The 14,068-nt window shown below is 37.9% G+C and overlaps 1 protein-coding gene across 1 annotated transcript; it reads left to right on the top strand.

Moving 5' to 3' along the window:
* The first annotated feature begins 3,586 nt into the window (after positions 1-3,586).
* On the top strand, positions 3,587-13,007 carry cyth4b (cytohesin 4b). Its single transcript, XM_051895922.1, has 13 exons — positions 3,587-3,789; positions 4,951-5,024; positions 6,473-6,537; positions 7,213-7,279; positions 9,022-9,140; positions 9,220-9,300; positions 9,382-9,494; positions 10,212-10,360; positions 10,563-10,674; positions 11,604-11,680; positions 11,767-11,838; positions 11,930-12,084; positions 12,161-13,007. The coding sequence occupies exons 1-13, from the start codon at positions 3,768-3,770 to the stop codon at positions 12,240-12,242; spliced, it is 1,188 nt and encodes a 395-aa protein (XP_051751882.1). The 5' UTR covers positions 3,587-3,767; the 3' UTR covers positions 12,243-13,007.
* Positions 13,008-14,068: the final 1,061 nt, after the last annotated feature.

A 14,068-nucleotide genomic window follows, 5' to 3' on the forward strand; every position in this document is an offset into this window, starting at 1 on the left:
GAAAGGCAGACAGGCAGACGAAAGGCAAGCAGATAGATGAAAGGCAGACAGACAGATAGACAGACAGGCAGGCAGACAGACAGACAAAAGCAGACAGGCAGATAGACAGACAGACGAAAGGCAGGCAGACGAAAGGCACACAGGCAGACAGACAGACAGACGAAAGGCAGGCAGACAGACAGACAGACAGATGAAAGGCAGGCAGACAGGCAGACGAAAGGCAGACAGGCAGATAGACAGATGAAAGGCAGGTAGACAGATGAAAGCCAGACAGACAGATAGACAGACAGACAGACAGACAGACAGACAGGCAGGCAGACAGACAGACGAAAGGCAGGCAGACAGATGAAAGGCAGACAGACAAACACACACACACACGAAAGGCAGACAGACAGACAGACAGACAGACAGACGAAAGGCAGACAGTCAGACAGACAGATAGACAGACAGACAGACAGACAGACGAAAGGCAGACAGATGAAAGGCAGGCAGGCAGATGAAAGGCAGACAGACAGACGAAAGGCAGGCAGACAGACAGACAGACGAAAGGCAGACAGACAGTCAGACAAAAGGCAGACAGACAGACAGACAGACGAAAGGCAGATAGACAGTCAGACAGACAGACGAAAGGCAGACAGACAGTCAGACAGACAGACGAAAGGCAGATAGACAGTCAGACAGACAGACGAAAGGCAGACAGGCAGACAGACAGACGAAAGGCAGACAGGCAGACAGACAGACAAGCACACAGATAGACGAAAGGCAGACAGGCAGACAGAGACAGACGAAAGGCAGGCAGACAGACGAAAGGCAGACAGACAGACAGACAGATAAACGAAAGGCAGACAGACAAAAGGCAGGCAGACAGACAGATAAACGAAAGACAGACAGACAGATAAACGAAAGTCAGACAGACAGATAGGCAGACGAAAGGCAGACAGACAGACAGACGAAAGGCAGAGAGACAGATAGGCAGATGAAAGGCAGACAAGAAGGCAGAAAGACAGACAAAAGGCAGACAGACAGACAGATGAAAGGCAGGCAGACAGACAGACAGACTGATTCTTCCACAGTCACTGTAAGACAAGAAAAAAAAAAAATTCACAACATACCAAAAACACACTCAACATATTCTCAACACAATCTCACTTTAGAGCCCTTTTCACTCATTTCACTCAGAGCCACTCTAAATGAAGGTCCTGACTGATTTAAAGCAGCCCTGCAGTGCAATAACTCAACAGCTCATTGAAGTTAAAGTGCCAGTATGAAAGAGAGCGAGAGCGAGATCTGCGTGTTCAGCTGCGTATGAAAAGGTTCTGATTAGTTTCGAACACAGACTGGTTCTGCTGTCAGCTGGAGGTCTTGATCACCCGCGTTTCTACTGCGCAGATCTTCCCGCTGGGGATCTAGAGTGCCGAATTTTTAAATAGTCAAAAGTTTCACAGTCTAGCAGTACTCTGGTTTAATTACTACCACATCTCATGAGAAAGTGCTCAAAACTTTATCCAAGTTAGTAAAAATGTCTTTCTTTAAAATAAATCCATATATGTCTGTAAGTGCAGGGTGAGCGTACAGATCCTGAGAGACGTGATGCTACTGTGAATAAATAAATAAATGATCAGTCCTCATAAACAAACAGCCTTTGGCACTAATACAGTTTTGTAACAATGGTGGAATATTTGTGTGTGCAAAATATTTCATTAAGACTTTAATGTAAAGAAATAATGTATGGTACTGATTTTATGTGATGGCTGTTTGATGTTGCTATCCACCTTATTTTGCAATGCGGAAAAGGCGAATGTGCGAGGCTTCCTAATCATTAACTAAGAATACCAAATAGCCGTAAACAGTAAAAAAATTGGCTGGGCGCATTATTGAATATTATATAAATCATCGCTTTTCTAAAGTAACTGAAGATTCAGGGGTGAAGATTCTGCTTACAGGCAATAAATCACATGAGAGGGGGCGGGGCCTCTGGTGCCTCCATTGTTCTCTAATTGGCTGATCACACTGCCAGTCTGATAATGTGCATCTATCATTGAAATTGGTCTGTCAATCAATCAATCAATCAATCAATCAATCAATCACACTTTGCCTAGATTTGATGTCTTTCTTGGCGAAAATTCTCACACAAAATCTCTTAAACTCATAAATAATAGGAAGAATAAAAAGTTCTGTGATCTTATCTTTCTTACAGATTGAGGTTTGCTTTGTTTACCTTGTAGCACCCCCCTATGTTTCTATGAATAACTGAAGAAATGAAATGTTCTACTGATGCAGGGTCGGGAACAGATCTCTCTGGATTAAATGAAGGATTGTAGAACACACATATTTATGATTGACAGGATACTGACCACACATGCAATATATGAGAACTGAAGGCGCTGACTCATCCGAAGCAGTAAATCAACCTCACACTTGTGCAGAAACAGAAGCGCTCTTTTATCTTCACTTTCAACTCGAAATAGATCTTCTAATCAATCTGAAGATGCTGTTTGTTATTTACTATTTTAATCTGAACACATTTGCATCTATGAGCTGTTGCCATGGTGACGGTGTGATCCCTCTCGGAGAGTTGTGTTTGTTTGGGCTGGTTTGTGTCGCATTATTTAATGAACTGTAGACATCATCATGTGTCACACAACTTACCTTTTATTTGTCTGAAACTAAGGTGATGTGATCAGAGCGTTTGGTGGTGATCGGCAGTGGTCTGTTAGTGAGCAGCTCCATGCAGATGCTTTACAGTCTCTTTATGCATTACACAGAAACTATTTGCTTTGAGATATTGAAATATTGATGTTTCTACTAGAAAGAGCATACGTTATGAACATATATTCACCCTACAGGCAGTCTGATGTTCTTCAGGTTATTCTGGGCTTTTTCTTTGAGGCTGAAATCCAACAGTCCAACTATAAACTCCATATAAAGTTTGTGTGCAGAATTAAAAACATTAAAACATGTATATGTTCAAAGCTTCTTCCAAGGTAATAGCAATGTTCCCCTTAAGTTATGAAAATGTTTTCTGAATGTTCAAAACATCTAGTTTTTTAAATGTTTCTCTTGGTTATGCAAATGTTAAAGAAATATTACATTGTATCATTCTACAAACATAATGGAAATGTTACTTTTGAATGTTCTCTGAAACAAGCAGCAACATTTAAAAAACGTTAGATGAACGTCAAACTAACCGTTTTAGAAAAAACATGCCATGAACAATGTGTAAATCATGTTTTTGTGCTAACGTTTTGAGAACATTATTAAAGACCAGATAACTCAGAATGAACGTTCTGTTAACGTTACTGGAAGAACGTTTGTTCATAACGTTGAGAGAACCTTGTGAGAACGTTCTCTGTGCTTTAAAGCTACAGAACACATAATTTTTCCCAGAGAACTAGAGAATTTAATGTTATTTGTGAGATTCGTCAGTTACTCTAATAATCTGTCTTCTTCACATGTGTGAGTGTTTGTGTTTTCAGTGGACTGTAGTGTGATTATGACCAGCAGATGGCATCAGCAGATCACATGAAGCCATCACATCATCTCATCACATGTATGTGTGTGTGTGTGTGTGTGTGTGTGTGTTTTGTGTTGTTGTTGTGAAGTCCTGCGCTGCTCCTCCTGCGGAAACGCTTGACTTCTGGTGTGAAACGGGTGTTTGCAGGGCAGGGCAGATAGAGGAACTCACTCTCATCTACAACAAACATGAAGAAAGTCTGATTTCAAACACACAGCTTTAATGAAACAGGAGTTCAGCGTTATACGGCACAATGACTGAGTGTTGTCACACAGGTAAGACAGAGTTTAACCTTAACTAACTAAACTAAACTCTCATATCTGACACTCTCTGTCCATCTTCAGTCTCATTCACATTCAAGTTTTTATTGATAATATCTGTATTTCCATTGCAGGCTGTTCTTGCAGATGTTTGTATGCATATAGATTATCTCTGTTGATTTTTGTTTTTTAATGTCATTTATTATTTTTTTAATAATGTTAATGTCTTTTTGAGGTCAGTTGAAGTGAAGTTTGATGCTGTGGTGATCCCAGCTAAAAAAAAAAAAAAAAATCAAAAAAACGTTTTGCTAATGTTCCCATTAAGTTATGAAAACGTTCTCTGAATGTTATTTGAACATTTAAAATGTCCAGGTTTTTTTTATTTTTTATTTTTTTTTTAAATGTTTTAAAAATGTTTTTTCTTGGTTATGTAGGGAACATTCCATCCTTTAAATGGATGCATTACTTTTGAATGTTCTCTATTACTAATGTTCTCTAAAAAACTAAAATGTTTCAGTAAAACAAACTTTTCATGAATAATGTTTTTGCGCTAACGTTTTGAGAACATTATTAAAGACCAGATAACTCTGAACGAACGTTCTGTTAATGTTACTGGAAGAACGTTTGTTCATAACTTTGAGAGAACCTTGACACAACGTTCTGAGGTGAAATGTAAATCTGTAGTCCAGGATCAGCTCCACTCATGTAATCCAGCTGAATTATTGTCTGACATAAAAATGTCTGTGATCATTATTATCTTCATTTTACACCGCTGGTTTGATTTCATGCAGATCAGCTCTGAGTTTCTGTCTGAATCTCTTGTTTCTGTCGTCTGTCGTCTGTGGTCTGTTTGTTTGAAGTGACACACACACACACACACACACACACACACAGAGGCCCCTCACGCAGGAGCCAACAGCCCCCATGGCAACAGATTTCCTGTTTCATAAAGCAGAACAGCGAATGTGAAGCGTATTGTTCAAGTCTTCACGAGAAGGGAGATTTCAGACAGCTCTGATCTGGTCAATAATCCATTTCAGTGTTTATGTGATGTTGTCATGTTGTGTAGAAAGTCACTGCTGTGTTTTGGGCCTATTAACAGTGTTTTACATGTGATATCTCTCTCTGAATCATCACACTAATATCTGTCTCATGTGGTTGTGTGTGTTTTCTCAGATCTGACGGCAGAGGAGCAGATGGAGATCGAACGGCTGAAGATGCACAAGCAGGTTCTGCTGGAGGACATTGAGGTGAGGACAACAGCTAACAAACTAATGTTCTAAGAACGTTCTGAAAACGTTTCTGAATGTTCCAAACGTCCAGCTTTTTTAAAAAACATTTTTTCTTGGTTATGTGAACGTTAAGGGAACATTCCATGTTATCATTCTTCAGACATTATGAGAATGTTACTTTTGAATGTTCTCTGAACGTTCTGAAACAAGTTGTAACATTTAAAAAATGTTAGACATAGTAAAACCTTTCCTGAAAAACGAATTATATATAAATAATGTTTTTGTACATTTTGAGAACATTATTAAAGACCAGATAACATTGAACGAACGATCTGTTAACGTTACTGGAAGAACGTTTGTTCATAACTTTGAGAGAACCTTGCCAGAACGTTCTCTCTCAGCTGAGAGCTTCATACACACATCAGATCTGAGGTTTTCTGCTTCTGTCATTGCTGTGATGTGCCATACGAACTGATCCAAACCTCACTGTTACTGTTGTCATTCTTACGAGATAAAATAGTACACAGATATTCATTTTATTTTAGTTTATACTCGTAGGACTGAATTTGCATTCTGCTTAAGCATTACCCGTCAAATGATAATCTGTCTTTGTATACATCTGACCCTCAAATGTCCTGTTTTGTCAAAATGCTGCGTTAAAAACAACCCAAGTTGGGTTGAAAATGGACAAACCCAGTGATTGGGTTGTTTTAACCCAGTGGTTGGGTTAAATATTTGCCCAACCTGCTGGGTAGTTTTATTTAACTCAGCTATTGTTTAAAAATGCCTGTATGTCTGTCTTAAAACGAACCCAAAATAGGTTGGAAATTAAAAATCAGACACATAATTACTAGAGGCAACAATAATAATCAAAAGGTGAACATTTATTAATAAGCAATTTGATACTGTTTAATTATTGTTAATTATTATTCATTAAACTTATTAATAAATATTAATTTCCAGCATATTTTGGGTTCATTTTAAGCAAGAAATACAGTAATTTTTAAACAATAGTTGAGTTAAATAAAACTACCCAGCAGGTTGGACAAACATTTAACCCAACCGCTGGGTTAAAACAACCCAATCACTGGGTTTGTCTATTTTCAACCCAACTTGGGTTGTTTTTAACCCAGCATTTTTCAGAGTGTAGGTTTTTTTTTTTTTTTTTGGGTGTTGATTGTTCTGTGAAAAAGCAAAAACACTCAAGTAAATGTGTTAAAAAAGAAGAAGAAATTATCCAAAATAACCTAAAAGACTCTTTTGCGTCTCATTGGACTCTTGGTCGTGTTTGTGTGTGTCGTCAAAGCTTTACTGGTGTGATTCTTCAATCACAATCCCATTATTATATTGCTAAAGTGAATAATAGACAGACACTGTGAATTACATTAAATAAGTGTCTATATTATGAAACCTGACAAGAGTTGCTGATGTTTGAGTTCTGAAGCTGAAAACTGTTTTTCTTACAGAAACTGAAGAACCAGATTGAAAACGTCATGGCAGATATTCAGGATTTCAAGTCAGCAGAAGACAAGTGAGTGAATGTGTGAATGTTCACTGAGAGAGTCTTAAGATCAGAGAAAAGATGCTTTATGACAAATATTTAGACTCTTAATTCAGACGCAGAGTGTAGAGAATCACATCAACATCCTCCGCAAACACACAATACTGACGCTCTTCATCTCATCGGCTGTTCATTTATAGTATTATTTATATACTGCTATAGAATTAATTCATTTTTGAATTAGCTGTTTTTTTATGTTTTTTATATTATATTTTTAATTATATTTTTATATTTTCAGTTTAAAATTTTTTAGTTGAATTTTTGGTATTTTTATGTAATTTTTATTGTTTTTTTATATTAATGTTTTTTTTTATTATTTTATATTTATATTTTATATTATTAAAAAAAAAAAAAAAAAAAAAAAAAAAATATATATATATATATATATATATATTATATATTAATTTATTTGTATTTCAGTTTTAGTTTTTATTTTTTTTCCAGTAGTTTTGGTTAAGTTTAAACTTATTTTAGTTAGTTGTCAAGGAAGCCTTTTTTGTTTAGTTTGTTTTGTTTCATCTAATACTTATATTTTATTTCAGCTATATTTCAGTTAACCATTTTTAAAATAGTTTTAGTTGATGATAATTAACCGCTGGTTGAAATGCTGTGATTGAGAAGTTGTTTTGTTTGAATCTCTTGCAGTAAGACGCTGGAGAGAGAGAAACGCTTCTCTAGTGGCAAGAAGAAGTTCAACATGGATCCTAAAAAGGTGAGATCTGGAGGAAAGTCTGTGATGATGATGATGATGATGATGATGAGACGCTTGTTTCCAGCGTGAGATGACGAGGGCAGTGGAACATCTGTCTGTCTCTCAGATCAGCCATGAGTGTGTGTGTGTGTGTGTGTGAGAGAGAGAAAGAGTGAGTAAGAGTGAGTGTGTGTAAATGAGAGGCTGACAGACAGTAGGATGAAGTTCTGATCTGAACACTCGCCCTCAGGTCAACACCTGAAATACTTTTGGTTTCCTCATTCTGAGTCTTTGTGGTTTTGCTGCTGCACGTTATAACACAGCGAGACCCGGCGAGCATGAGAAGAGACGACAGAGAGACACATGAATGTTTGATGTTTGATCAACACCACAAACACATTAACACACTAGACAACACACGTTCACTAGCGGTCACAAGTTTAGGCTCTCTCAAATTTTTTAATGTTTTTGAAAGAGTCTCTTCTGCTCACCAAGGCTGAATTTATTTGATCAAAAATACAAATATTATTCCAGTGTAAATCAGCTGTTTTCTATGTGAATATATAGTAAAGTGTAATTTATTCCTGTGATCAAAGCTGAATTTTCAGCATCATTACTCCAGTCTTCAGTGTCACATGATCCTTCAGAAATCATTCTGATATGATGATTGGCTGCTCAACAAACATTCCTTAATGTTGCTGATTCATGTTTCTGTGGAAACTGTGATACATTTTATTCTTCAGGATTCTTTGATGAATAGAAAGTTCAAAAGAACAGAATTTATTTGAAATAGAATCTTTTGTCACATTATAAATGTCACTTTTGGTCAATTTAATGCGTCCTTGCTGAATAAAAGTGTTAATTTCTTATTAGAAAAACATCATACTGACCCTAAACTATAATATAATATAATATAATATAAGTAGTACAGGATTTAAGTTAAATATAGCCTAAATATAAAGTTATGAAACTTAATTTTCCCCTTAACCCAAATCGATTTGGGCTCTAGAACAAGTAATAGATTAATAAGACCAAAGATTGCCACTTGATTTGCCCCAAATGAATTATATCTCATCTACATCAGAGCCAGCGGCAAATTTCCGAAGAACTGGCCGATAAAAAGCTGTTCTCGGCGGGTACACGAGCACTGAATGGCCGCTGATGGCCTGGAGCTCACATCTGAGGAAGCGTCCAAACAAATTGTAAAATATGTGCTATGTTTGTATATGAGTCACATATTTTTAGTTCTAAATAACTACATTCTCGCCTAAAAAACTCTTAAAACTACATTCTGTGACACAACAACAGTAGTATTTGTATAAAATACAGTGTATTTACTCAACCGCCATGACAGTCGCCGCAAACGGAGTGAAACGGTTCCAGTGCTGATACTGGGGGAATATCACATGGCTCTCAGCCAATCAGATTGGAGAACCAGAATGAACTGTTGTATATAATATAATATAATATAATATAATATAATATAATATAATACATATCTATTGCAGGTAAGCAAAAGTCAACCAGTGTATCAGTTTCTCTGATTTTGTGTTGAAGGTTTTAGTCTTTCCTTTAGTCATTCTGCAGAAAAGGGAAGTATGTGTTTGAAGAAAAATCTCCAAAACCAGATTTTTTAGCTGTGGAGGAACTCGTGTGGACGGTCTGATAAACTCAGATGAGCTACAGGTCAAATGCAGTGTGTTTTATCTCGGTCTGTGAGTCTCAGACTGACTGTGAACGGCTCAAACGTCTCTGTGTTTTAGGGAATCAAGTTTCTGGTTGAAAACAAGCTTCTGGAATGGAAACCAGACCGAGTGGCAGAGTTTCTGTATAAAGAGGAAGGACTGAATAAGACAGCCATTGGAGACTTCCTAGGAGAGAGGTGACAGATGAACCAAACACACACATCAGTTCTGTCCATGTGTGTGTGTGTCCTGATGAATCTCAATCTGATGTTTCAGGGAGGAGATGCACCTGCAGATTCTCAAGGCGTTTGTGGAGCTGCACGAGTTTTCAGATCTGAACCTGGTTCAGGCGTTACGGTGAGAACACGAACGCTTCTTCATTCACACACGTGCCGCAGAAGTCGTCTTATTTCTGCTTCCTCTCTTTGTCCCGTTCAGGCAGTTCTTGTGGAGTTTCCGTCTGCCGGGTGAAGCGCAGAAGATTGACCGCATGATGGAGGCTTTCGCTACACGTTACTGTAACTGCAACATCAACGTCTTCCAGTCCACAGGTTAAACACATCTCTAAACTCGTCAACGTCCTCTTGCATGACTTGCATAATACATAATATATTCTACTCAATAAGTACTCAAAATTGTAAAAATAAAATATTTGAAATTAGAAACTTATGGAAACTTGTTTCTGCCATGGAATAAAAAAATAAAAAAGGTAATTGCGACTTTTTATCTTACAATTTTTACTTGCGAGTTATAAACTCATGATTGTGTAATTTTGCAAATCCGACATTTTTACATATCATAATTCAGTTTTTTTGTTTGTTTCTGGAATAAAAAAAAATTATAAAAAAGGTAATTGCAACTTTTTATCTCACAAATCCAACTTTGTATCTCACAGACCAATTTATCAAGCAATTCTGACTTTTTTTCTCAGAATCACAAGAACAAAATTGCAGATGCAAACATTATGGAAACGTTACTTTTAAATGTTCTCTGAACGTTCTGAAACAAGTAGTAACATTTAGACGAACGTCCAACTAAAACATTTCAGAAGAAAAATGTTCCATGAATGATGTATAAATACTGTTTTTGTGCTAACGTTTTGAGAACATTATTAAAGACCAGATAACTTTGAACGAACGTTCTATTAATGTTACTGAAAAAACGCTTGAGAGAACCTCGCGAGAACGTTCCCGGTCAGCTGTGAATCAACCGGTTTGTTTATCAGTCTATGGTAAAGTTGTTGTGTTGTTTGTGTAAATGATCCTCAGACACGTGTTACATCCTGTCGTTTGCCATCATCATGTTGAACACGAGTCTGCACAACCCCAACGTGAAGGACAAGACCCCGCTGGAGAGATTCATCAGCATGAACCGCGGGATCAACAACGGAGACGACCTGCCCGACGACCTCCTGACGGTGAGCAGCCAATCACAATCACTCCTCGCGGGTCACATGATGCTCGTGAGAAACAAAATACCAGCCTGTGAGAACTTTAGAGTCACTGAGCACAAATAACACTGTGGTGATTATTATTAATCGTCAGCGGTGCACATTTACATAAAAAAGCAGCACTAACAGGAAGGTTGTGGTTGTGATAAAAATGTGTTTCTTTTGACAGAATCTGTACAACAGCATACGGAACGAACCCTTCAAAATCCCAGAGGATGATGGGAACGATCTCACGCACACCTTCTTCAACCCTGACCGAGAGGGCTGGCTGCTCAAACTGGGTAAAGCCGAGCTCGGCCGAGACGTACTGCGGTTACATCAGTTATCATAAAGATTTAACTCTGACTGCGTTAAACAAACTGAAATAGATTCACTACTGCAAACATATTTAGTTTAGTTTACTTTCTCTTTCTTTTCGGGGTTTCGTTTATTCAAGCAGTGCTTTTATTAGTTGTGTTTATTCTAAATCTGTTAAAATTCACACTCATTGTTTTTGTGTCAAATAAACACTGCTCACCCAGCTAACAGAAATATGTTAATATAATAAATATAGCTGCAAGCAGCAATTATTAGGGCTCAAGCCCTTTAAGGAGAATGCTGATCCTTGGAAGTTTTAGCTATTACAACAGAGTTTCAGCACTGCACTCTTGAACCAGTAATAATCAATATAGATAAGTGCGTTTTGCTGATCACGATATTAAGTTATGAAAACGGAATTTCTTGAACAGTCAAAACATCCCATTTTTAAACGTTTTTTCTTGGTTATGTGAACATTAAAGGAACATTCCATTGTATCATTCTTCAAACATTATGGGAACGTTACTTTTGAATGTTCTCTGAACGTTCTGAAACAAGCAGTAAAATGTACAAAAAAATGTTAGACGAACATCCAACTAAATCATTTCAGAAAAATGTTCCATGAACGATGTATAAATAATGTTTCTGTGCTAACATTTTGAGACATTTTTTAAAGACCAGTTTAAACAAACATTCTATTAACGTTACTGGAAGAATGTTTGTTCATAACGTTGAGAGAACCTTGCCAGAACATTCCCTGTTAGCTGGGTATGTATTAGTGAATGTTATAATTAACATTAACTACCAATAATAAATGCTTTAGAAGTATTTTTCATTGTTTGTTCATGTTAACTAATGGAGGTTTATTGTTTAGTGTTCCCCATGTATAATCAGATGTATGATCCGTCTGCAGGTGGCCGTGTGAAGACGTGGAAGAGACGATGGTTCATCCTCACTGATAACTGCCTGTATTATTTTGAATATACCACAGTAAGAACACGCAAACATCTCTCTGAATGCATGAAGGTCTGTGTGAAGTGTGTAGATCAGAGCTGATTGTGCTGTTTGTGTATCAGGACAAAGAGCCGCGCGGGATCATTCCTCTGGAGAATCTGAGCGTGAAAGAAGTGGTCTTTCCCCGGAAACCGGTGAGACCTGAACCGTGTTACAAACAAGAGAGAGAGGCAATAAATGATATTATTAGTGATGGTTAACCTGTGACCTTTGACCTGTGTGCAGTATTGTTTAGAGCTGTATAACCCCAACAGTCGGGGTCAGAAGATCAAGGCGTGTAAGACGGAGACCGACGGCCGTGTGGTGGAGGGGAAACATCAGTCGTACACCATCTGTGCCGCTTCAGCCGAGGAGAGAGACGAGTGGATCGAGTCCATCAGGTACGAACACTAACTTCCTCATACGGCGTCTGAACGAACGACATGCATCTGACATACGACATGTGTGCGTTTACAGGGCCAGCATTACAAAAGATCCCTTCTATGACCTAGTGTCCGTCCGGAAGAAGAAAGTCATCAATAAAGTCCCAGAGAAATGAGACGAAACGACGGCGTGACTGAACTATAACTACAGACAGCCAGAACTGTAAGAGCGCACTGCGTATTTATTTACACTCAGAGGAAAACGTCATTGCTCAGAGGCTTCTCTCTCACAGCTCAACAGATGTAATGGAGGACTGTTCTCCTGAAATCCCTTAGACACACAAACAGACTCAAATGAGGCAGTAGTTGTAGAGTATAGAGCCATAACAATCAATGTGGAGCAGCTCAGATCATTTGAGTTCATACTGAGATCATTTCATTGAGATGAAGTGGGGTCTTTTTGGCAATGACTATCCATTTGACCGACAGTTGAGATTATAAAGAGACATTAGCTGTGTTTCCATCCAAAGTTACTTCCTTACCTCAGTTGGACGATACAAACATCACTAGAAAGACACGGTTATTATCTAAAGCCAACATGCTTCTGCCATCTGATCAAATGTTTTGTTGTATTTCGGCAGCCAGTTGAGTGTGTGTGTTTGTGTGTGTGAGTGTGTGTGTTTGTGTGTGTGTTTAATGTGCGTCTGAATCCATTATGGAAACTGGCAGTGACGGTCTAATAATGATCCAGTGCAGCAGATGGATTGATTCCCTCTCAAACAACACAAACACACATTCAGGACAAACACATTTACTCTGATTGTTTTGTATTAAATGTTTTTTAATGTAAAATATATTTTGTAAATACTACAGATCATATGAAATATTATAAGTGATGCATTGTACAATTGATTATTTAATTAAAGTTATTTGAGACTAAATGTCCCGTGATGCTTGTATTTTTTGAAATGTCTCTGTGTAGTTTGAGCAGAAATAAACAATTGTGGCGTCAGGACAAACGTGACATGTTGGTTATGTTAAAAGAAGAAGCATTATTCTCAGCATTAGTCTCAGTGTCATTTACACACACACACACACACACACACACACACACACACACACACACACACACACACACACACACACACACATATATATAGACCGATGAGGCATAACATCATGAGCATTGACAGGTGAAGTGAATAACACTGATCATCTCTTCAGGAAAAATGGGCAAGCGTAAAGATTTGTACACCCTTTCATGGAAACGATATTCCCTGGTGGCTGTGGCATCTGTGGGATGTGCTGAACAAACAAGTCCGATCCATGGAGGCTCCACCTCACAACTTACAGGACTTAAAGGATCTGCTGCTAACATCTTGGTGCAGATACCACAGCACACCTTCAGGGGTCTGTTTTGACAGCAAAAGGGGGACCAACACAATATTAGGAAGGTGGTCATAATGTTACGCCTGATCTGTATATATATATATATATATATATATATATATATATATATGTATATATATATCTTGGACCGATGAAAGTCTAAAACGTGATCTCATTCAGTTTTAGAGGAAGTGCCTATAGAAGACAAATCCAGTCAGTAGAAGATAAATGTAGAATCAATTTGGGAAGCGAATCTTTTAACATCTGTAGCACAGGATGAACCCACTCTGGCTTTTATTCATGCAACAGCAACGTTTAAAAAGGGAAACGTGAAATGACCTCATCGCTTTCACTTCCTCCATCAGAGCAAGAATATATGACATCTGCTGGTGGATTCATGAAGGTCCAGGAGCAGTTTTATTGTTGATCTGTGGTGCTAATGATCTTCATAATGATCCCAATCACCTCTGATTTAACCAACACAACCAACCTCATGAGATGTTTCTCCATCATCTTCATCATCATCATCAAGAACATCACTGTGAGTCCATGAGGAGCATCTGAGGTCTGAAACACGTTCAAGTCTCTGCAAGTCTTGGACGGACATGTAAAC

The sequence above is a fragment of the Ctenopharyngodon idella genome, chromosome 6 (genome assembly GCF_019924925.1).
Source record: "Ctenopharyngodon idella isolate HZGC_01 chromosome 6, HZGC01, whole genome shotgun sequence".
Lineage (NCBI taxonomy): Eukaryota > Metazoa > Chordata > Actinopteri > Cypriniformes > Xenocyprididae > Ctenopharyngodon > Ctenopharyngodon idella.